The sequence below is a fragment of the Microtus pennsylvanicus genome, chromosome 1 (genome assembly GCF_037038515.1).
Source record: "Microtus pennsylvanicus isolate mMicPen1 chromosome 1, mMicPen1.hap1, whole genome shotgun sequence".
Classification (NCBI taxonomy): domain Eukaryota; kingdom Metazoa; phylum Chordata; class Mammalia; order Rodentia; family Cricetidae; genus Microtus; species Microtus pennsylvanicus.
The window spans coordinates 189,907,748-189,932,858 of NC_134579.1; the positions used below are offsets into that span (position 1 = coordinate 189,907,748).

A 25,111-nucleotide genomic window follows, 5' to 3' on the forward strand; every position below is an offset into this window, starting at 1 on the left:
CTGTTGTGTTCTGGTTTTATTGTGTGGGTGTGTCTCTACTGTTGTGTTCTGGTTTGATTGTGTGGGTGTGTCTCTACTGTTGTGTACTGGTTTGATTGGGAGAGTGTCTCTATTGTTGTTCTGGTTGATTGGGAGGGTGTGTCTCTATTGTTGTGTTCTGGTTGATTGGGAGGGTGTGTCTCTATTGTTGTGTTCTGGTTTGATTGTGAGGGTGTGTTTCTACTCTTGTGTTCTGGTTGATTGGGAGGGTGTGTCGCTACAGTTCTGTTCTGGCTCTACTTTGATCACTCTTCATGTCATCATGTTGAGGAAAGTGGCATTTACTTTGGAGTGATTTCTGTGGATTCATCTGGTAGCTCTCTACAAGCTCTGGTGATGAATCATAATGAAAAATATCAGTGGAATAGGAAATCTGTATCATAATATTCTTCCCTTTAGTTTTTAATTTTCTCAGACAATGAGGCTATCAAAGACTTCATACGGGAACTAAATTAAATAATTGTGTTTTAGAAAAATAATTACATTCTGTTTTAGAAAAATAACTATATTAATCCAGTGTGTTCTTTGATAATCTCATAGACGTGTATTGCAGTGATTACTCTAATTCCTACTCTTTCTTATCTTTCCACTTTCACCCACCTTCTTCAGAAAAGGAGGAAGGCAGAAAAATGTTAGCTTATAGGCATTACACAGCTGGAGCTATGTCTCCTGGGCCTGCATAACACTAGCTCTCTCAACAGTTACAGAGGAGAACAGGGCTCAGAGAACCCTAACTCTGCTGCTGGTCTATTGCATACTGATATGTTCTTGGAAAGGGAGAGTCATTGTCTTCAATTACATACCCATTGTAAACCCAGGCTTCAGTGGACAGTGCCAAACCCAGTGTCACATGGACAGTCCAGGAAAAGCATTCCTTTTTCCTTTCTATGTGTATTTTCTCTTTCTTTTTTTTTTAAATTGACTCTTTGTGGAATTTACATTCTACAGTTCACGCATTCCAATCCCACTTATCTCCCTGTCCCCTCACATCTGCTCTCTGCTCTTGCAACCCCCCCCCGAAAAAACAAATCCAAATTTAAAAGAAAAACCAAAAATCAAACAAAACAAAGCAAAAAATTAAAAAAACAAAACAAAAAGAAGCTGGTGTGGCAGGTTGAGTCACACAGTTTACCCTTTAGTCCATTCGGCTTTACTTGCAAGTGTTCAACACCACAAGTCATCAGTCTGGCTCCAGATCTCTGGTTTCTGCTCCACCACCCATAATGTGCTCTCACTGGGGCTCCTCTTGGATATCCTGCTGTCCTGTGTCATGGAGATCCTACTGTTTTGGAACTGTAGGTTTGTCCCCTTCACATGCTCCAACAGTTCATAGATTTGGTGGGTGTTGGGGTAGGTCTACTCAAAGCTCTTGTTCTGGGCCTGGTGTTAGCTGGGTTGGTCAGCTCTAGCTTTTTTTCATTGTCACTGCCCAGATGAGCTCTCGAGCACTGTCTCAGGTAGCTGAGTAATTTCTCTTCTTAATTACCTTTGAAAATATTTCGTCACCCCTAGATCTTTCAGTGCTAAAGTCACATAAGAGAACAGGATGACAATTTCTTTGTTAGTCAGTGTTATTCTCGTGTAGAGAAAGTAAAACAGAGGGTAGTGCTGATCAATTAAACCAGTGGTTTCCGAGGTAACAAACACGCCTAGGCTAAGAAGTGAAGCAGAAGTCAGAGATGTTTGTGAGAAGTTGAGTGTTTTGTTTTTAAAGCATTCTTCTGAGTCAGCAGAGGAAGAAGGAATTATATTGTGAGCTTGAAATCAGTAGTGCAGCCTAAACATTCAAAATGTCCTTTTAAGGTGATCTATATATATGTATTTTTTTGCAATGTGCACAACTCAAATGTAAGTTTGTCTTATGTAGACATTCTTTTTTCCCCTCCAGGTTACATATTTGAAGTTAAAGCTCCCTTGATCCTATAAACTGCACAGACAGACCTCCACAATATGTATATCCATAATATATGACATGAAAATGTATATTCTACAGTCCTAATATGGACTGAAGGATTTTAGAAGGATCTCCTGCAATACAACATTCTTAAATGACCACAGTAATCAAACTGGGTATTGTAGCACACACCTGTAATCCCAATATTTAGCTGATAGAGACGGGGGGGGGGGGGAGATAAAAAGTTCAAGGTTATCCTCAGGTACAGAGCAAACTCTAAGGCACCATAGGTTCCATGAGACCGAGTCTCAAAAGCCATTCCCACATAAAGTGATGCACTTTAGATGGGTGTCTGAACTTGAAGTTAAATGTAAAAGACCATGGATTTGTGTTTTGCCTTACTTGAAAAGGTGAACTGTATATTTCTACTCAGAAGGGGATAGCAAACCGTCTAAACAAATGCTATTTTTATTCCTTCCTTATATTGTAGATTAAAACCCTCAAATTGATCTGGACTTTGTGCCTGGTACTAACTGCACACATGTGTGGAAAGTCGACGATCAATGCGCAAACTTAATTGACTTGCTGAGAATCCATAAAATACTCAGTAAGGATCAAGAAGATGGAAAATTAACACAGGAAGGACTTCACGAACACTATTTATTATTGTGTGCTAATGGGAGACAGAAGCCATGTCCGCTGGAGACACATTCTCAGTGGACTGAGAATAGTGTGACTTCCTAGTTCCTAACTGGGAAACTTGGTTCTTTGGTTTCTTTGTTCTCAGTTAGGCTGATCCCCAGCTATTTTAACCAAACATTTTGCATAGTAATGGAGCCCAGGGAAGTACCTTTGGCAGCTGGTCCCTTGACAGTAATGAAATGTGGTATCTAGTACTGCACACCATTGCTATAAAGTGGAGAGAATTTTACAGAGATGTTGGTGAACAGAACTGTAATCACTTGGTATTTAAAGAGCGTGTGACCCTGAGTGAGAAAGTTGCATTTTTTTTTATGTGAATGACCAGTGTTCTTTTTTTACAGGTAAAGAAAACGTGCCCAGAATCCGATGTTTCAGAACCTCAGAATTCCAGGTATGGGGATAAAGTCAATATTTCGTTAAGAAAAATTGCAGTTTTGACAAACCATAAAGTCATTGCACTCTAAACTCAATATGAAGGAGATTTGAAACACTGAGAATTTTTAAGGTTGTGTGTGTGTGTGTATGTGTGTGTAGGCAAGGGTGTTATTAATCACAAAATTCATTTTAGAAGAACTTGATTGAAGTCAGCGTCCAAGAATAATACAAGCTCCTCTGGAAATACTTAAAAAGTTTTTCCATAGATATTATTTTGAAAAACCTTAATTTTTCACTCTAATTCTCTCTTCCACTGTACCTATTTATATCTGGAATTGTACTAGGTACTGAATCATGGAATCTGCTATTTTTTAAACACTGTATTTTTCTTTCCAATGAAATGCTACTAGATTTTTCAGAGGAATAACAAATTTAAAATTTCAAAATTAACAGCATTCTATTTATTGTTTGGGATACCTGGTAGAAAAGATAAATTGAGATAGCCTTTTTAATAAAAATGAAAATAAAATTAAATAATAAAAATAAAAATGAATTAAATAAAGCCCTTCAGTAGGACTTTAACAGTATTCAGTTGTTTGTGGATGGGCCATTTGCCCAATAGATTTGTTCTGGGCCTGGGCATTGCCAGTGCTTTTCTTCTCAGAGTCTAGGCCTCAATTTTAAATGGATGAGTAAGAGGATTATGAATACCATGACAATAAAAAGCACATGTCCTTAACATGTTAATTGTATGACCTACTCTATCTCATTAAGACACTGCTTATTATAACATGGATACTGGTGTATTGTCTTTTTTCTGCATTGGATGAATGTGGTGATTATTCCCAGTACACCAAAACAATACAGATCTCATTAACCGGCTAAGGCCACCATGCTTTCCTTTTGAAAAGTCAGTGTACATCTTGGGTCATCCATTTGCCATTCAAGGAATTCTTGTATGGTATGTAATTCTTGTATTCCTGTAATTTGATTCTTCTATATATTAAGTGATTATGTACTCTTTTTCTTTTCCTTGAAATAATTAATTGGCTTATAACATGATACAGAATTATTACATCTGGTCATTTCTCTTTATAATTAGTTGTTAAAATAGGACTGAGTGATTTTCATTTCTTAAGGCCTCACAAGATTGATAGATCATTTGGGTTTTGTTTTGTTTTTGCCTATAAAGCATAATAATCTAGAAGGTGTAGGGAGGAGTCTACAGGCCCTGTTTATTTGGTGGTACTTAATAATTTTTCTGCTTCTATGACTAACATATCTATGATTTAGTTTGCAAGGATTGTATAAATGATTAGATAATTATTATTAACAACCTGTGGAAGGGAGCTAGTTGAAAAATAGCAATATAATTTTCCTTAACACGAACATTTAATGCCAAATATTTCACATCTAATTCTATTTAGCATGTTTTGACATACAACTATTATTAAGTGCATTTTAAGTCATCAGAAAACTACAGCAACAATTCACTCTTGGTACAAATGGTGTCACTGGGCTAAAAAAGAAACAGACAAATTCAAAGCTTAAAGATTTCAGTTTGAAAACTAAATCCTTCTTTACTGTATGGAAAATCCTTGCCTTTCTTTCCATAAAAAATTTATTTTAAGTTGAGTTTATAGCTAAGTGATAAAGACTTCAATAACAGGCTTAGAGTTCTAGGTTTGAAATTCCCCCCCCCCCAAAAAAAGAAAAAATTAAAAAGCACAAAAGATATAATTTTGCTTTTAAGATGAATAATGGTTATTTTTAAAGATTAAAAATTAAAGTTATTGTTATATCCTATTATTTAATGATATATGTTGGAAGGAGGCCACTTAGCCCTAAAATAATCACACAGAAACTGTATTAACAAACTCACTGCTTGGCCCATCAGCTCTAGTTTCTATAGATATATATTTCTATAATTGAAAAGCATGTGGGTTCTTTAGAATTACAATTCTTTGCCATGGATTAGCTATTCCTTAAAATAGCCCATAAAGTAGGTAAATGGGGAAATCAATTTCTAAGAACTCTAAAGCTTGAAGTAAGTGAAAACTACAAGTCTTACTGAAACCCATGATATAATGGCCTTCAGGACAACCCTCAGACAGTTTCAGCTCAGGAGAGCCAAGCTTCTTGTTCGTGGCTGTTCATTTCTCTTGACTGATCTCTGCCCTCCCATTGGCATCAGCTTTGCTTGAAGTCTTAGCTCTAGGAATGCCCAATCTGGCACTGAGTTAATGGGGGAGAGAGAGAGAGAGAGAGAGAGAGAGAGAGAGAGAGAGAGAGAGAGAGAGAGAGAGAGAGAGAGCAGAGTTTTTCATCTTAAATTTTAGAGTCGAGGATTTTGTAAGAGCATTCTGAAGAAATATAAAAAAAAATTGAACTTCATATGGAACAATGTATCAGTATAAAATGTACACCAGGGAACATGCTGCCCCACTTAGAGCCTAAAGCAAATGTCATTCGTGTGTTTAGCTAGCTTTACAGAGTGTTTATTTGGGGTTTGGAATGATTAGAATAGATGCAGATGGGAAGTGTTTTTACAGTGGGGAAGTAATTAAACTGGGTGTGGAGACTTGTCAGGGGCGTTCTTGGAGTGATACATGTTTATCAGCAAATTCTTTGTCTTGCTTGGCCTTAACTCCTCTTTGGGGAAGAGATGCTTTGGCTGCAGATGTAACTGGTAGATCGGGAAAAGTAGAATTTATAAATGTATGCGGTGCAAAGTGAAGCAAACTGGGAAGCAAGGTTACGCATGTGTACTAAGAGCCAGATATCAGGGACTGTGCTTGTCGACGCCTAAAACCATAAACTCGATGTCACGTAGAAAGGGGAGAATGTGCTTTATAGAAAAGTGGGCGTTTCTTGAATATCGGCTTCTGCCTGCATTGTTCACCACATTCACAGTACATTGGTTTTTGCCTTTATTTTTACATCCTCATGTTAACCTTGAAAAGGGTGCATGGAAAAGAAAACCTAAATTTTTTTTTCTCATGTTTTACCTCATTCTATGATTAAGATTCAGGATGGGTAGGCCATCTTAAAACAAACTGACATGTTATTTTTAAAGTTGTTTTCCCTCCAGTCACCATGGTTACAGTTGTGTTGTTCTGTGCCTCAAATGAGTCTCTGGATCAATGTCATTCTCTTGTTCAATATCATAGATAGTTCCTGGACAAATGACTACTACTTTTTTCTGTAAATCACTGTTTACAAATGAATAACAACAACAACAAAACCCTAAACAAAAATAGCAAAAAATATCAAAGTCTTCTACTTTCTCCCCCCCTTCATCCCTGGTGGAGGGAAGAAAATAATTTTATCTCATTATTTAATTGTGTTTGTTACATATGTCTTAGGGGGCCACGATGTTAAAGCAACCCCTGTCATATCTGATAGATTTTTTTTTTATCTTCTGTTCTGGCCCTCTTTGCCGTTTCTATTTTGAGACTCTGACTAACTAATTTTTTTGGGGGGGGGGGCAAGAAGAAGTCTGAGACATAGGAGGAAATATAATTAAAACCGAGCAATTTTGTGCAATGATTGTTCTGTGACTTAGAGAATGGTGGAAATATAAATTTTGGTGAAACTGGCTGTCAAACGATCTGCAGGAAAAATGCCAGCTGCCTTTTCTGTAGCAGCTTGGTTTCACCCAGACCACAACACCGTGTCAAAACTCCACTAAAGGGGATCAAAGAAGCATTATTAATACTATGTTATGGAGGAGCTGAGATGAGAGAAGATTTATAATCAATAAAAGAAGGGGGTGGAGTCCTCTGGGTAATAATGAGAATTGAGAATTGATTCTGTCCCACTTTAAATGTTAAAGAAATATTTTGCTTTATAGAAACTCAATGCTTGCCTGAACTCAGCAAGTGCCTTGCTCTGTCTTCTTGCCCCAGCCTCTGTTAACTTTGTGACTGTCAGGAGAAAGGGGAAATGAACAGCCAACTTTAGAGATGTGCTGGAATTCATTTCAGTTTAATCGCTAGTGTTTAAGAAGCCTCACCATGTTTATTTATTCAAGGACCATACACTCTTAAAAGTATTTAATTCATCTTGTATAAACAGCTATTGTCAAGCCATGTTACAGTTAAGGCATTAAGTTCTATACATCTCCCCCCCCCCCTTTTTGCTAGTAAAACAACTTTTTAGTGCTTCCAGGAGCCTTAAATCTTTATCTGGATATAATCCTCTGTCTAAAAATTAAAAGTTATTCTGTTTTCACAGCAGGGAAACCTCAGAGACTTTTCATTTCCATGAAATCCTGCATGGGAGTTTACCGTGTCAGATCAGAAGTCCATCTTGAAGGGGCTTTGACGGGCCTTGCCCTTCCTCCATTTCCCTTGTTTTGTTAAACAAGTAAATTACATTCCTAAAACTAGCCACCAAGGTCTATTCCTCTATTTGTCCACTTCCTCCCTGAGGCTAACTATCAATGTCCAACTATCAGAGTATTGAAGTCCAGCAAGTAAAAGCCTTCTTTTGACCACCCTAACTAACATGCCCAATCAATATTAAACACCTCATCCTAACAGGGGGTTTCCCCCTTTCCCCTTTTTCCCATGGGCCTTGTCTTTCTGTCACCTCTCTATCCAGAGAGAGGCTGTCCTTTGTCCCTCTGAGTAAATAGCACTTCCCATCCTCTCCCTTCTTCCTCTTTCCTTAACCCTCTTCTGTCTCCTGTCTTTGTCTCTTATTCCTCACTCTTTGTCCTTCTGCAACTAATTCATTTCCCTTGTGCTGAGAACTTGGTCCTGGGGTGTCTTGTGCCCTTTCACATCCAACACAATAGTCCGTCTCCCATTGGTATCTAAATTCATTATTAATAGCCTGCATTTCCTCACATCCTGAAAAGTTCAGACTGTGTAACCTGTTTCTGTCAGCAACACGATGTGGCTCTGGAACCTAAGCAACCATAAACCATTCCCAGCACATTGCTACGTTATGAGACTATGCCGTTTTTGAGGATTCAGAAAAATTGCTAATTGGAACACAAAGTAGTACACTCCTCCTACTTATTTAAGCCTCTTCTCTCAAATTATAAACCAAGCTTCCCCTGGAAATGATCGATGACTGACGGATGGATAGAGAGACTAAGACTGTGGTTTAATTCTCTTGTGGTTTAGTTAACTCAAGTCATAATACAGCTTAATCCCTTTCTCCCTATCTGGGGAATGTTTTGTCTCATTTCAAAGTCTGACCTCATGTGGATTTCTCTCCATTCTCTTCATTATTTTGGCTGGCAATCGCTGGAGGGTTTCTAATTCATTTTGCCTTTTTCTGGGCTGTGTTGACAGATTCCTACAGGTGTGGATGCAGCTGGAGCCTAGACGAAGACGAATGTTGTGTTCTGCCTTGGGGGGGGAGGGTCACTGTACTCACAACAGTTAGGATACCTTGACCTTCGGTCATGGGAGCAAACTGAGTAGATTTCTTTAAAAGTGTCTGTTAAATCTCTGGCACCAGTCTTAATGAAAGATTTAAATAAGCTTCAAAATTCAGATTTCTATGTGTTTTATCAAGTATATATCATCGTCAGTCGTTTCTTACATGTCACTGGAAGCATTTGCTGATTTATTTTCGCTAGTCAGTAGAGTGTAGAGCCAACGGTGTATTTGTCGCCTTCCTTTAGATTAAATCCTCTACAGAGGGTCTGCCAGGATTAAATGGGAAAATGAGGATTACACCTTTTTTCTCATGGAGACCTGGATGGTTCATCTGTTTGCAATGAGGCTGATACCATATTCCAACCCATGGAAGGAGAGGGATGGTCTACAACTCAGGCCTTGCTCTCAAGATCACATATATATATATATATATATATATATATATATATATATATATATATATATATATATATATATTCCATCGTGTCCTGGCTCTCAGACACCTGTGTTGTATGCTTAAGTTGTGGTCTTCTTTTCGGTTTTCTTTTTATCTTCTCCTGTGCATTCCCTAACCAGAGACCTAGGCATAGCTCATCAGACCCAGCGTGCTCTGCTTAGCAGAGACTGAGGCGGAAAGACGCACTGGGTACAGCTGACCAGCCGCTCCTGCCCTGGTTATGGAACTGCAGAGGAGGGTGGATATTAAGGTAAATTAGACAGAGTGTGTAGAGGCTCGGGTTCCTGCTGTATTCATTGGTTAACACTCGCTGGTTAGTGCTGCAAATATGAAACAGTTTAAGGAGAAAGGGAGCATTAGAGTTATGATTATTCTGTCTTTTTTTTTTCTAAACAAAAATATAAATGCTTAGAGTCCTTGGAAAGAACTGGCTGGCTCAGTCTGAAAGTGGGAGACCAGGCGCGAGCCCTTCTCCTCATTATTCATCCATCTCTATGCTCTCATGGTTGCCTTACTGCCTATGTGTATCTGTATATGAGCCACACAACAGGAAGAGTGTGAGCAAGAGGCTGGCATGGCATTGCTTGTGGTTTTATGAAATTTTCCCATTTAGTTTCACAGACATTAGAACCTTTTGTTAATGTTATTTTCCAAGGAAATAGGATGCTATCAGGAAGACAGCATCACAAATCATAAACGTGGCTTTTAGAAGCCATAACCTGAAGCCTGTAGCACACCAAGTGTTTCATAGACTCTATGTCTTTTCCTCCCAGAATGCAAAGCCTATTTATTAAACACCCACGTCCACATCCTTCCCTTTTGGTCCTCCTGTTCATATGAAGGAAGCTGAAATGGCAGGTTCTTTCTTATAAAATACAACTCTATGGTTGATCATTCATTTTGCTAGGATGGAGATTTATTTCATAGACAGGCATTCATGAACTGAGCTATCCAGACTAGAGATTGCTCAAGACACATCTTGAAGTGACGTAGCAGTCAAAGATAAATGTAGAAACTACTGGTGCCATACGTCACGTCTCTTTTTGTAAACTTTTCCATCAAATGTCCTGAATCTATCCAAACTGACAGGATATTGTGCAATAGACCAGTCTCCTGCTTTCAAAAAACTATGAATGTAAATGACTCTCTTCATTTCCTGTAATTAATCTAGTTGCTAGATTGTCTGATTAACACTCTTTAGATTCTGGATTAAATCACTTCCCTTTCCGAAGGGATACTATCAAAATTAGCATCCAGGTTTGGATCATCATTATTGCTGTTGTTATTATTATTATTTTTTTTGTAACGAACCCTCAGAGACTCCTGGTGTTTGACATGAATACAAAGAGCTAAAATTTAAAGTTGTGTCAAGCCTTCTTAAAGCCATGGTAAGTCACCAGTGAGTTTCTGACCAGGTAATAACATGATTAAATTTGTGCTTTTGGTGACAGATCAGCTCAGAGACAGGGATGGCAGCTCCAAGATTTGCTTTAAAAGAGTGAGAGGAAATTAGCCAATTGTGCTTATCTGGGAAAGGCCCTGGGCACTTTTTCCTCATGTTTGAAGCATATTTTCTAAATTTTCTACACTGAATATTTTTTCTTTTGTCTTAAGGAAAAAATAATATATACAGCATGAAATGGCCAATTTGGCCTGAAATAGGCGTGATGGAAGAGGGAGAACTCTTGCCACTTCGTCTTGACAGCTTGCATTATTCTCCAGCAATGAGGAAATGCCTGACCGTCCCACATGTTATTAGTGATTAATTGCAGAAGCAACTTTGTTTCTGGTCACCCTCTCCTGAAGTAAATGGAGCACCTCAGAAATCTTATGCAACAGTATTTCTGGAGATTGTCAGTTGCTTTGCACTCATTTGGTCTAAATAATATACCCAGAAAGTACTATTTTCTAGTGCCTTGTTTATCTATTTTAATGCTGGGAATCAACTCTGACCTTCTACATGTTAATCCATCCACTGAGCTGTTTCCCCAGCCCTGTCTCTAGTGACTTTTATACAGAGAATCTGAGGAGCTAGTAAAGGACTCCATATTTTCTCACAGGGATAACTGAATTGGATGGGATGGCAAGTGTGTGTCTATGAGCACATACCGAGCCTAGTGTTGCTCTATTCAGAAATTATCAGTACTCGTACATTCTTTTTTCAAAGATTTATTTTAATTTTTTATTTATATGTAAGCCTGCCTGTCCTATATGTTTGAACTCACGTGTGTGTGTTCATGCATACTGTGTGTGTTGACACCTGTAGAGGCCAAAAGAGAGCATCAGATCACAGGGAACTTAACAGGAAGTTGTGAGTGGCTGTACCTGAGTGTTGGGAGTTGAACTCAGATCCTCTGGAAGAGTAATGGATGCTTTTAATCTCTGAGCCATCCCTCCAGCCCAAGATTCCTACATTCCTGTGGTAATTCTGAACCCAGGGCATCTTTAGCACAGAAGTTCTAGATTCAAACATAGAACATGAGGACGTTGGTTTCATACTTCATGTTAGGTCAGACAGGTGGAAAGGTACAGCGGATGTGATGGGTTTTCTTTCAGCTATAGGAATGTTTATTCATGCCCTAATGCTACTGCATATGTGTGTCTAAAGGTGTTTAGAACACTTTATTGTACAAAATGAGTGCCTGGGATGGATGGGTAGGGCGTGACTGAAGGCAATAGATAGGGAATAAAAAGAGAATTGAATGCATTAAAAGGAGAAGATTAGGTTCTTAGACTGGATGATAGTTGAAGGTCATGAAATAGTAAGATAATAGAGAACCAGAGGAAGTCCATCTCCCTGGCGGTGGGCCAGCACACAGACAGGTCAGTAGAGGTCTGCCTTAGTACATTGCTGGAGCTAGGAAAGAGTTCTACTTCTCTTCAGGGGGATGCTTGACCTAGACAGGGTGGAGAGCGTCTCTGAGCCTATGCTATGCTGTCTGCTAGTCTATTTAGAAAGCTCTAGCAACACAGCAGGCAGGGAGGGTAGCATGGCTGATACCTCATGAGCGCAGTGTTTAAAAATAGCAAATACAGATACTCTACTATGAGCCATTTCTTGTCTTTCCAGGATTTTGGAAATATATATGAGGAATTTAATAAGTGAGTTGCAGATAACTATTTGCCTTATTCATATCTATCAAGTGCTGTAAGATGAGGTTGTACCCCAGCAGGACAGCTCCCTACCACACCATCCATACCCTCCAAAGCCAGAGCTTTGTTCTGCGTGGAAGTCTTAGTGATCCTCCCATAATGCTTCAGCTTTTTAAACACTAGCACTCTTAAAGACTCTGCATGACATAGAGGGTTTAGTAAAATTCCAAACATTTGATTTCTAAAGACTCAGAGATGCTGCTCATTATTTCATCATATAATCATCATATCTCGGTTGTCTTAGTGACCTGCCATGTTTTCATTTGTTTCTCAATTAAGTCAATGGATGAATGGGGGCTCTGTTCCTGTGTTTAGGAATTTCTATCACCTGATACCTGATGTCTTTGGATATGCTTACTGTGCCAAATAACTGTCTTTATGGTCTTAAAATTCTTGTAGCTAGAATTAAACTAGGCTTTTCCTTAAGATGTAGATTCCAAATGAGAGGATATTCAACCTGACACTAGTTGGGAAGATTCATGAATATACACTTTTAGATTTATGCTTTCGTTTCAATGGCAATTCATTTCCAAGACTCCACACACTTGGCAAACTTACCTAACAAACCTCACCCACACACTTCTGAGGCCCGGAAAGAAAGACAAAAGTCTGATGACAGAGTTAGCGGCCTTGTTTCCTTCCAGTGTCATTGAGGGTTCATGTGTAAGTCTACACTCTAAATGGAAGGAGGCAACTGGATTGTAGAAAAAAAACAAGGGAACTTCAATGCTCTTCCTACCAGACTGTAGAAATAGTGCTGAGACGAGACAGCCCTAGAACAAAGAGGAGAATGAAAACCAGCGAAGCATAAATGAAAGAACGCAGAGCGCTGAATCGTGGGACATTTTGGCATCCACACTGTAAACTCAGTGTGCCTTGGAAGTCCCCAGAGGGCTCCGATGTACCTTAATTGAGTGTGATGATTCCAACGGGTGTTAGTCATTCTGATGCTTTCAGTAAAAATTGTATTGTGTTAGAATCATTACATTTGACAGTTATTTCTATGCAAGATGGGCCACTATTAACTAGATGTTTCTTAAAATGAACAACTTATAAAGCTTGATTGCATGCTCATGTTCATCCCTCAAAGGACATGGATAACTCAGGGTTGTAGAATAATTTGTTTTGTCTACTAACAGGAAGAACTCCAGGGTCTATCTAGCTCATTTGGTTGTTTTTTAATTTTATTTTGATTTGGTTCTGGATATTTGGTTAATTCTGTAACCGAGCACAATAACATCTCCTGTAATTATCATAAGGGCAGAATAAGCAGCTGCTGTGTACTTTTAGGGAATGGAGAGAGCTGGTCTGGATTTTCCTACACAATTTTATCTAGGGTATGTTACTATGCACATAGTAACTAACGAACATTCAATGTTATATACAAATAAGGTCAAACTGGAAAATGACCTCTAAGGTTTCTGTAGGATCGTTTTGTAGTCTAGCTAGCTCAAATTTACAGCCCTAATCCCCATGTTTCTCTAGTGAGGCACACTTTATTATTTTTTTTTAAGATACAACGTTAGGGTCACCATCATTAAAGTCATCATGGCCTCAGCAAGTATTCTTAGAGAAAAATAGAACAATGGAACAATGTATCAGTTTCTCTTCCCCATCCTCCCCCACCTTCTCCTCCCCTCAGTCTTCTTCAGATGATGTTTGGAATAGAGTGCTGCACTCTCGGCTTCCAAACAGCACTAAGTGGTAAATAGTCCTTCAAACGAAGGAATTGGGGTCAACTTTGTTGTGCTTGTCTGCCCATTACTGCCGAAGCCCTGTGGGCAGGGGTCAGAGGAGATAAAAGGATGCTGAAAGCTCAGGTGTCTCTGGATTAGGAAGAGTTTTGGTGAACCCAAGAGAACTCCGCTAGCGAAGGCAAACTTGGGAGGGCGCGGGATGAGTCAGCTCATCCGGCTTCTCTTCAAGGCATTCTCCTCTGTGGTCGCCGATAGTTAACTGAGCCCTGACCCCTCCAGACACCTGATACTGCAGCAACGACACATCCTGGGTGCTGGCTATGAAGCAGAGCTCATCAATACCTCAGAAACAGCCCTCAAGGTCAGTGTCCCAGTAACAGACTTAAGTGCGGATGGGGCTTAGGCAGTCTGTCAGTTCTAGTCCCTAATGTAATATCTTTCCTGACCTTTGGAAAAGAATAATACAAGCTTTCAAAACCTTTTTAAAAAACTATTTATCTAGCACATTTTCATTCTTTACATTCTGATTCAGTTGATTTTTACTTCATGGAAAAAGTTTTTACTTTATGCAAAGAAATTAGTGATCTTTGAGGAATATTTGAAATAGCTGGCTTTTCAAACAACTGACAACCTCTTGTTCTATTGTTTGCTGGTAGAGTTCTTCTGAACAGGTTGGGAGAATCTTTGGAACTGATGTGTCCGCATGTGCATGTGTGTGTGCGTGTATGTGTGCATATGGGTGTGTATGATAGACAGTCAGTGCATTCATTAAGACCAGATATTGGAGGGCAGAGTTTGGTGTCTGAATGACTGTCCTTAGTCGCTTTACCACGTTAAGTTTTGAAACAGGGTGTCTTACTTAACCCAGGGACTATGGTGGCTAGAACGGCCCGCCAAGCAAGCCTGTGATTCCATCCATCTCTGCCTCCATGAACTGGGCTTACATGCATGAGCTAATACACCCAAACTTTTCTTTATTGGTTACTGGGAAACCAAACATGTATGAGCCAGCTCCCCAACTGACTTCTTTTACCTGTTGATAAGATAAATCCCCACATATTTATGGGCTAGATTTTCCCTGTGTTCATACATTGAAGAGCCATTTAATTAAGCAATCAGGTAGAACCTGTATTTATTAACTTTTCTGATATGTCTGGCCAAATAGCCAATAAGAAGCAACTCATGGTGGAAGATTATTTCAGCTTATTGTTTGAAAATCTAGTCCGTCATGATAGAGAAGGTATATAGCCCTGAGCACGCTATGGCTGGTCCTACTGTGTCCTGAGTAAGGATAAAGAGAGAGAAGGAAGCTGGTGCTCAGCTCATATTCTCCCTTTGGTTTCAGTCCAAGACTCCAGAATATGGAATGGTGTCACACACATTCAGTTTGACATTTCTCTCCTCTGTTAAACGTATCTTGGAAACGACCTCATTTTTCTAGAATTCACATCCAGAGGTGTGTCTCCCAGATGATTCTAAAGTCAAATCAACTTGGCAGTGAAGATCAGCCTTTATAGAAACTTAATGGTTTGTGCTAACCTGAGAAGTTAAATTGGAATAAAGAGGATGGAATGAGAAATCAAGTCAGGAATGATTCCTCAAGTCAGGAATCAGATAAAGCAATGTTTGCTTTGTGTGTATGCAATTCCTAAGAGCGACCAAACTGGCATTAGTGCTAGAAACTATGAATTAACTGTATGATTATGATAGGAGGGATTGAGTCGATTTATTGGAGGTATTTTGATTTTTTTCTTATTGCCTTTTTTACTTTCGCTACGCAATCTTACCCCTTTTCTAAAGGGAGTTGAGATTTAATGCAGTAGATTTTTTATTAGATTGAATTTTCACAGCCAAATTGAAGCTGTTATCAGTTGGTTGAACCTTGCCTGCTGAGTTAACTCTGAAGATAGGTCTCAGTTTCTTCTTATTCAGGGTGCCTGATGCTTTTCAGCTGTTCTTTTCTTCCCCTTCATATTTTTGTGTTGCTTTGACCCAGTTGGCTTTTCTGTTTATTTTGTCAGTAATAACGTTTAGACTCTTTAAGTCTGACATGTGTTTTTTATTTCAAAGCTCTTTTCTAAAAACTCTCGCTTTGCATGCTCGCCGTGTACAGAAGGGAAGATTCAGAATTAATACAGTCAGGATTGCCCTGAAAAGGTTGGCTTTTTCTTTGAGAAACTGGGCCTTCTGTAGAATGGGAAAGGCCACTTTCTAAAACAAAGTTCATTATAGCTGTTTGAAAAAAAATAAAATGCAGCTCAAAGAGTTAGCAAAATTTGGCTTTAAGTGAAGCTGATGAATTATGCATGTGGAAGAGAAACTTGCTAACTGATGCAAACTCCAGGAGGACCTGGATTATTGATGACTCCTAAAGCCTGGGGATGAGAGTGAATTACATAAAAGTATACAGTCTAACACCACTGAGGTTTTGCCTTGTCCTTTTCCTATGTAGACCACTGACAACTTCCCTCCTAAGTTGGTGCCCATAACAAATAATGCTTCCACCAGATCAGCATCAGAGAAGAATCAACCTGCTTTTCAAACAGACATTTTGTGTACAGTATAGACATGCTCGGCTTCTTTATTCCCCTTTGTCTCAACATTTTAATGTCAACGCTTTCTTTTATCCTTATAAACTACTTAATTTGAAACAAGCACGAATTACTCCTAATGAAGCCCTGGCAAACTGAAGGAAGTTACTTTGGTTAAGCTAGTAATTTAATATATTTTATCCCCTCTCAAAACGGGAGAGCCATAGCCACTATTATTCATTATCTGGTTAGCTCAAGATGTTGGTGGGTGGCGGTGAAAAGGGAGGAAAGTCAGATAGTTAAAGACAGGTTGATACAAGCTGCAGAGGGAAAAACAACTGGGGAGGCCACTTATGTTTTAAATCAAGAGTATGTTTTCAGTGAAAATATTTCTAAATGGTTCACAGAAGACGTCTGTCAGCGTGGACCGCATCTGCTGAGAATCAGACTGACAGGAGTCCCATAGCCTTGAATTCTGGCCGGAATTTGTACTCTGACATGAAACAAAGTCGCCGCCAAATGATAGTGCTTTTGTGCTGTCTGGTTCTAAAAGTAGCACCCTGACTTACAAAAATATTAGTGACATTTTGTCTTCATATGACAAAAATACATCTGATGGTGGGCATGTATGACTTTAGAGCAGCTTGCCTGAAATAATTTTGATGAGGATGTAATTGTTCGATGTTAACTTTTAAAGTTATTCCATAGTTTCAACACAGTGAGTGAGTGTGTGTGTGGTGTGAGTGTGTGTGTGTGTGTGTGTGTGTGTGAGAGAGAGAGAGAGAGAGAGAGAGAGAGAGAGAGAGAGAGAGAATTTGCACACCAGAAGGCAGTAATTTACCTGTATTTCTACTTTTGTTTTGCTTATACATCTCTCTTCGGAAGACGTTAATATGATCTCTCCTGTGTGGAATGCAGACTTAGTGCATGTACATATGTGTGATACGCAAGTGGAAGCAGGAACTGTATGCGGGGAGGAAGATGTCTAAAGGGAGAGGGAGAGGACAGTAAGAGAGAGAAATGGGGAAATGAACTTTATTCTCTTGTGTACAAAATACAGATTAAGCAATATATGAAATTTCATGACAGATGGGTACATATAAGAAAATATACAAAAGTAATAAAATGTAAAAACTTATATATTTATATTTATAAATATACATCTTATATGTATATATGTTTATAAAAATAAAATAAAACAAATAAAAAGAAGTCAATTATAGGGAGGAAGGGGATGGGAAACAAAGGAAGAGCGGATACAGTAATAACCCCTAGAATATGAACAGAGTGCAATATGCACATGTATAAAAATTTCACAGTGAAATTCATTAGTTTATGTGCTAATTTTAAAAAGTGCATGTTTCCTGTTCGAATGAAAGGCACCTAACACATGTTATATGTGAAATGTTATGCTGTTGATGGATGATTTATAGTGGTGATATTCTCATAGTACATTAGTAGTCTTTATTATGAGAGAATTAGCTGATCCAGAAACAAATTAGAAAACCATGCCAGCCTTCTTGTGAAACGTCAGATGTTGATTTAGGAAACCCATTGAATACAGAGTGGACGTTCTGCCTTGGGAAGTTTGAATGCTAACCCAGGGCTAGGAATATTGTTGTTCAAAATATTATTGGTTATTTTTAACAATGCTATCTTTTAGATACATGGGTGCTGTGTATTCTGGTTTACATGTAAACTGATTTCACTTAAGACCTGCTCTTTATGCTATGTAATGGAGTTTTCTTACTGGATTGACATATGTTCTAATTCTATGCGTGAAAAATCAAAACAACCTGAAATTATTCATATGTGCAACTTGGCTTTGAAATTACACTGAAGGACAAAACTTATGCTTTCCTGTTTTGTCCTATGACTCTTTTAAAAAACTATAGAATAAGAAAATATTAGACACCAAAATATCTGAGTTTGGATGACATCCCTACGGACATGGAGTTTTACATCTTGTTTTAGCATCATTTTTTGTTGCAGAAATCTGAGAGCTTCCTCTTCTCATTCCATGAAATCTAAATTACCTTATGCTCAGAAAGAGAGAACCTATTTAAGCGAGAGTTGCTCAGTTGGTAGAAGACCTTCTTCACAATTATGGGGATCTGAATTTGGTCCCCAAGAAGCTGGGTGTGGTGGACTTGTAATGCACACTTGGGAAAGCAGGCACAGGTGGATCTCTGGGGCTTGCAGGCTCCATGGTCAAGCTGAATCAGTTAGCTCCATGTTCAGTGAGATATCTTGTGTCAAGAGTGGCCCAGGAAGGTACACTCACATGTCTAAATTCATATATATAAACATGTCACACACACACACACACACATGCACACACACACACACACACACATGCACACACACACACACACACATGCTCTGTTCCAAGGTGAGAATCTAGCTAAGCATCTGGAAGCTTAAATGCAAATAATTTTTAGTTATGATAATAAATATTGAAGCAAGTACTGAAACAGGTTAGTTAACTTTTCCCTGAGCAGATTCATTTTGATGACGCTCTATGGGATGTTTTGCTTGTCTGGAATCAAGAGTCGTTGACTTGCATTCGTCTAGTGATCAGGGGGGTGTGCTGTACAAAGTGGCTACAAGTGCTCAGCCAGTAGGAAACATTGCTCTATAATCATGCCTATCACGTGAAGCCTGAGTCATCACTGAGCATGGTCTTTGCATGTCAGCTCAGGCAATAGTAATTAGGTTCTATTAGATAAGCCAAAAGAAACAGAATCTAAATCCCAAGGAAATAACAATGAATACATTTGAAAATGTAATCAAATCTCATTTTTAACAGAGGAACAAGCAGAGAGATGACAAGGGATAAGATCAGTAACAATTAAGGAAAAACAGGGATTATAGAATTACTAACCATGTAACATTTTTGCTCATTGAAAAGTGACATGCTACCGTGGTGGGAACATGGACCGACAAGTGATGTAGTGGGCGAGCCTAGCTTTTCCAGCATTAACGTGGACCTTGGACTTTCCTCTCAACCTCTCACTGGCCAACTCTGGAGAAAAGGTGGAAAGGGATAGATCTGGGGAACTCACCGGCCAGACAGTCTTGCTGAAACAGTGAGTTCTCAGTTCCCTGAGAGGTCTTGTCCCAGGACAGAGAGTGGGGAACAATAGAGAAGGTCATCTGATCTCTGACTGCCAAGGCACTGGCACATACATGGCCATACAAAATTCTTTTTATAAAAAGAGCTTAGGAAAAGTTCAATTTAGCTCCAGGACTTGTTCTTGATAACAAAACTGCATTTTTTGTGATTGTACTTCTCTGAAATTCTTTATCCAAATTTGAATATAGTAGACATATTTTATTGATTTAGTGAGAATATTTTTTATGAAATAAAGGAGGCCACTCCCTATGTATTACTTCAGAACTGAAAGAAATCCATATAATCAATATTTCTGGCAAAAATACTGCAGGAATTTAAACTCAAGTCTTGGTGCTGATTTTTCTGATTTTCTTGTTTGTTTGTTTGAAGTGTAGTGATTGCTCTCTTTTTTGCTTGTTTGGTTTTCTATTTTGTTGTATTTGAAGACAAGGTATCAAGTATCCCTGTCTGGCCAGGGACAACCTTGAAATTGTGATTCTCTTGCCTCTGCTTCCTGAAGGCTAGGCTTATAGGTGTGATGCCTAGTCTAATTTCTGAGATGGAAATGGAAATGTCCTTTCAGCTGTGCTGTCTGGTGCAGTGGGCACTGTCTACATTTGGCCACTGAGTGACTGAGCTATGGATGGTACATTGAGGAAGCCAATTCCTTCATTTTCCTAGTCTTACACAGATGAAGGCACAGGAGGTTACAGTTTACTGCACAACACAAGGCAAAAATAAAGACAAGACTGGGAGCAGTTATAGTCTTACACCAGCATCTCTACTAGGCTTTGCTTCTACCCTGTGCACTCACTTGCACAGAACCGGTATTTCTGTTTGTTAATATAACAAGCAGATGCTTAACACACAGCATAGCCCAAGTTCTGTCTTAGATACTGAAGGTACTTAAAAATCTATTATACATAGTTCTTGCCTCAGAGAGGTTTCAGAGTCCTAGGAAATGTAAAATACATACATAAGAAGTAACAGATAATGGGCCAGCAAAAGAAAATGAGTACTAGCAGAGAGTGACATTGGGACATCCTGGAAGAGGTAGCATCTGTTTGTGCCCTAGAGGTATGCAATGGAAACAAAATCATCTGTGATGATAAAAAGTATGAAACAAAAGCTGTAATCCATTATCTGTGAAAACAAGATCAGCCAGGAAGACTGGATTGGAAGGTCTTAATCCATGTCAGAAAAACTTGGAATGAGTACAACGGAAATTCTGGAATTCTCTTCGCAAACAATGTTCCAGTGCGTTTTATGTCAAAGTCCTCAAAGCCCCTATTGGCTTCAGCTAAATGGTAGCATATATCAGTGAGATTGCAGAGCATATATAGGTATTCAAATGTACAGCTGCTAACTGGCTACATAACTTAATAACTAAACATGTGATTCACAGGCCTCTGAAGAGCTCTTGAGAGTTAATGGTGGCTAGGGAGGGAGACTCACTTTCTTCAATGATGTAGCCACTAGTAGAGTGCCCTTGCCACCATAGAAAACCACATACCCATGTTCATAAAAACAACCCTAACTAAACTCACTGAACTGCAAAACCAGAAATATGAAAATAGGTGGAAAATGAGTTGGGATGAGGAATAGGTCACCAGGAGTGTCCTGTGAGAAGGCAAAAGGCTGGCAATGATTACAAATGCGTTATTACACATATAGAGTTAACTTTTTTTAAAAATGTTAACTTTTTTTAAAAATTAAAATTGATAAAACGATTTATTAATTCTTGATTTTTTTCATTAAAATGAAATTTATCATTTCAATACTAGTTTTTTTCTGAGTACAATAAAGAACAAAGTAATGTAAAATTAAGATATAGAGAAAATATTAGAGAAATACTGTAATCATTTAACTTTTGCTTCTCTTGAGTAGAATTTATGTGCAGGTTTGTTATGTGTATGTATGTCAGTGGAAATTTGGAAAGAAAAGGGATGTTATAATTTTGATAGTCAGGAGATGGATCAATTCAACCTCTTACCTTGAACTACTTAAATTCATCTTTGAAATGCTAATTCAGTTTTTTCAACCACATGTTACTGTGTGTCTTCATGAAGCTGCACTGCTAAGTAATCAGGACACACAGTTTGTAACTGAAAGGAGGGTTTGCATCACAAGAAGTTGAGTATTTAGTCCTGTTGAGGATTTAGTAGTGCTTAGTAGGCTGAGAAAAGACTGAACTAGGTAGATGTTGAAGGAGGAGAAGGAGAGTCTCAAATAGCTCCAAACTCAAAATAGCAGACTTTCTGTTGCTCATTCTAGACTAGAGCCATTTTGGGCTAAAGGCCTCCAAGTACAACTGGCTGAACAGAAGTAGCCGCTTCCCTTGACTCCGAGATAATCCAAACCCCTTTGTGCCCCAGATGAAATACAATCAGAATGAGTCTCAGCACTGATGATTTTAGTTTCCTAGATTCAGTTAAGTAGAGCCTATTAGGAATTTGTAAATAAAATTGTGAACTTTTTATAGATGTAGCCAATTTAGGTTTTGGGTTTTGGTGTTTGTTATACTTTCTTCTCCCGCCTCTCCTCAGAAAAAAGGGTAGAAATACAGCTGCTATCTTCTTTTTTCTTTTCTTTTCTTGTGCTTCCTTCTTTCCTTTTTGTTTGTTTTGTTTTGCATTTTGTTTTGTTCTCGGCTTCCCGGTGAAGGTATTTCTATGGAAATCGAGCCTATATTTCTTACATTTCTAGACCACTGTCTGTCATGCAGTTCAAGTCTCCTTTTAGAAGGCAAAGTGCCTGGAAACCAAATGCTGCTTGCTGGGGTTACCTAGTTTTCTCTTGAATTCTTTGGAGGATTTGAAGTAGACATGACTGTAGGGAGTATTGACCTATGTAAAAACTAATACGAAAAAGATATTAAAACGAGCTTTTAGTTATTAATTGCACAAATCTCTCTAGAATTATCACTCATAGCTTTCTCGGTTTTTTTTTTTTTCATTGTTTTTGTACTTTGGATCATGCTAATGAGCAGTTACAACTCAAATTAGGAATTTACTACAAAATAGCACAATATGTTTGCAATTGGTCTCTGTATGGAGCATAAATTACTCTTCTGACTTTTGTGGGAAAATGTCTTCCTAGACACTTCAGTTGTCAAGTAGGGGAGACATTTCTCTTCCCAGGGTGACTTCTGTCTCCTTGGCAGATTCCATCAACACTGTGGATAATGGGTTGGATTTGTTGAGAATTCCTTCATGTGGTTACACGGCAAATGGACTGTTTGTGCAGTCTTGGCCTCCTGCGTGATTTGTGTGAGCGTTACAAAATACTTCTTTGTGGTTTATAGTATCTATACATAAGATAGAGTGAATCTCAGCAGGATTTTGGTTACAGACAAAATAGGAAAGTTTGCAATAACAAAGGCTTTCTCAAGTCACGGTGAAACTGGGAATCAAAGTGACTAAGTTGGCACGTGAATTTTCCACATGTTGGTGGGAAGTTTGGGAAAGAGCCCTTACTGTTTGAACCTTAGAAAACCCATCCTGAAATGATGTGATGTCAACATTACTGCTCTCATTTGTTCCTAGGTTTCTATCGCTTTATACAACCAAAACCATTGTGACAGGGTCTACCATCTACTAATGACTTGTGTTGGTAATGAGCTGAGAATTAGTCTCAATCTTCATGAGACCAGAGTCCTTTCTTTCCCTTGTGTTTGTTATTTATGGTTGGCGAGTGGTTTCATGTTGGTTTTGATCATGTGCTTGGAGGTTTGTGTCATTTTCAGTGAAGAGCAACTTTAATTTCTTGCTAAGTAGTGAAAAAACAAAGTTCACCTTTACTAGCATGTCTTTGATTTGGGGAAATCCCTTTCCAATCTGGGATTAATTGTAGGTAAAATAGAACTGGTAGCTCCACGTTCTTAGATCTCTCTGTGGAGCTGTCAGGTTATATATAAGAAACTTAGCTCCAGCTGGCAAAGAAGACACTGGAGGCTGGGTCACTATGCAAGGGATGAAATCAGCACTGTGTGGAGGAATCTGCATTCCCACATTCACTGAGGAATTATCCACAACTGCCAAGATGGTGAAATATCCAAATTAGCCATTAATGGAAATGTAATATGTAAAATTATCATACTATAATATCATAGTATGTTGTTAGTGTTAGCGTTAGTTGTCAACTTTAGACTCCTGGGCAGAGAGAACCTAAATGAGTAATTGTCTCCATTAGATTAGCCTGTGCACAGGTTGGGCACGTCTTGATTGTTAATTGATCTAGGAAGGCCCAGCCCATTGAAGGCAGCTCCATACCTAGGGAGGTGGGCCTGGGATGTATGCAAAAGTCTGCAAGCAAACCAAGAGGAGCAAGCCAATGAAGCAGTGTTCCTCTGTTGTCTTGGCTTCAGTTCCTGCCTTCAGGAACTGAAGATCCTGCCTTGGCTTCCTTTTGTGGGTGACAGACTGGAACCTGAAAGCTGAGATAAACCTCCCAAGTTGCTCTTGGTCACAGTGGCAGAAAGCACACCTAGGGCTGGAGAGAAGGCTCAGCAGGTAAATGCACTGACTGCACGGCTGTAATCCTCATCCTCGGGGGGCAGTGGCAGAAGCAGAGAATGACCCCAAGCTCCAGGCCTGCCTGGTCTACATAGTAAGCTCAAATCATTCTGGCCTACAGACTGAAGCTCTGTCTCAACAAAACAAACAAAACAAATTGTAACAAGACCCAGTGTAATTCATGTTGGCACATATTGTTTCATATGGAAGAATCTACTTATATTTTAATGTGAATAGCATTCTGGAATATTAGAATTGTATTTAGGAAAAGAAATAAACACGAAGAGCATACAATAGCACATTGTATTTTAAAAATGTATTGTTTATTTTTCTTTTTTTTAATTTATTTATGTGTTAAAGATTTCTGCCTCCTCCCCGCCACCGCCTCCCATTTCCTTCCCCCTCCCCCAACCATATCTTCCTCCCTCGTCAGCCCAAGGAGCAATCAGGGTTCCCTGCCCTGTGGGAAGTCCAAGGACCACCCACCTCCATCCAGGTCTAGTAAGGTGAGCATCCAAACTGCCTAGGCTCCCACAAAGCCAGTACGTGCAGTAGGATCAAAAACCCATTGCCATTGTTCTTGAGTTCTCAGTAGTTCTCATTGACCGCTATGTTCAGCCAGTCCGGTTTTATCCCATGCTTTTTCAGACCCAGGCCAGCTGGCCTTGGTGAGTTCCTGATAGAACATCCCCATTGTGCGCCCCTCGCAGTCCTGAGTTCCTTGCTCGTGCTCTCTCTCCATCTGCTCCTGATTTGGACCTTGAGATTTCAATCCAGTGCTCCAATGTGGGTCGCTGTCTCTGTCTCCTTTCATCGCCTGATGAAGGTTAATATTCGGGAAGATGCCTAGATGTTTTTGTTGGGTTCACGAATTATAGGCTCTGTGTCCTTTATTTATGGCTAGAAACCAAATATGAGTGAGTATATCCCATGTTCCTCTTTTTGGGTCTGGCTTACCTTACTCAAGAAACTAGACTGTAAAAGGCTAATAAACCCAATTATAAAATGGGGCATTGAGCTGAACAGAGAATTCTCAACAAAAGAAGTTCAAATGGCCAAAAGACACTTAAAATCATGCTCAACTTCCTTAGAGATCAGGGAAATACAAATCAAGACAACTTTAAGATAACCATCTTACACCTGTCAGAATGGCTAAAATAAAAAAAAAAAACAATGATAGCCTTGTCTGGAGAGGTTGTGGAGAAAGGGGTACACCCATCCATTGCTGGTGGGAATGC

General features: G+C 39.0%; 1 protein-coding gene across 8 annotated transcripts in view; it reads left to right on the top strand.

Annotated features, from left to right (window-relative positions):
- Eya4 (EYA transcriptional coactivator and phosphatase 4) overlaps positions 1 to 25,111 on the top strand; it is a 253,623-nt gene that overhangs the window by 131,209 nt on the left and 97,303 nt on the right. For all 8 annotated transcript variants that reach the window (XM_075947640.1, XM_075947653.1, XM_075947633.1 and 5 more), the window contains one exon: positions 2,977 to 3,026. In XM_075947640.1, the coding sequence (XP_075803755.1) occupies positions 2,977 to 3,026 (50 nt within the window). The remainder of the gene's footprint in view (positions 1 to 2,976; positions 3,027 to 25,111) is intronic.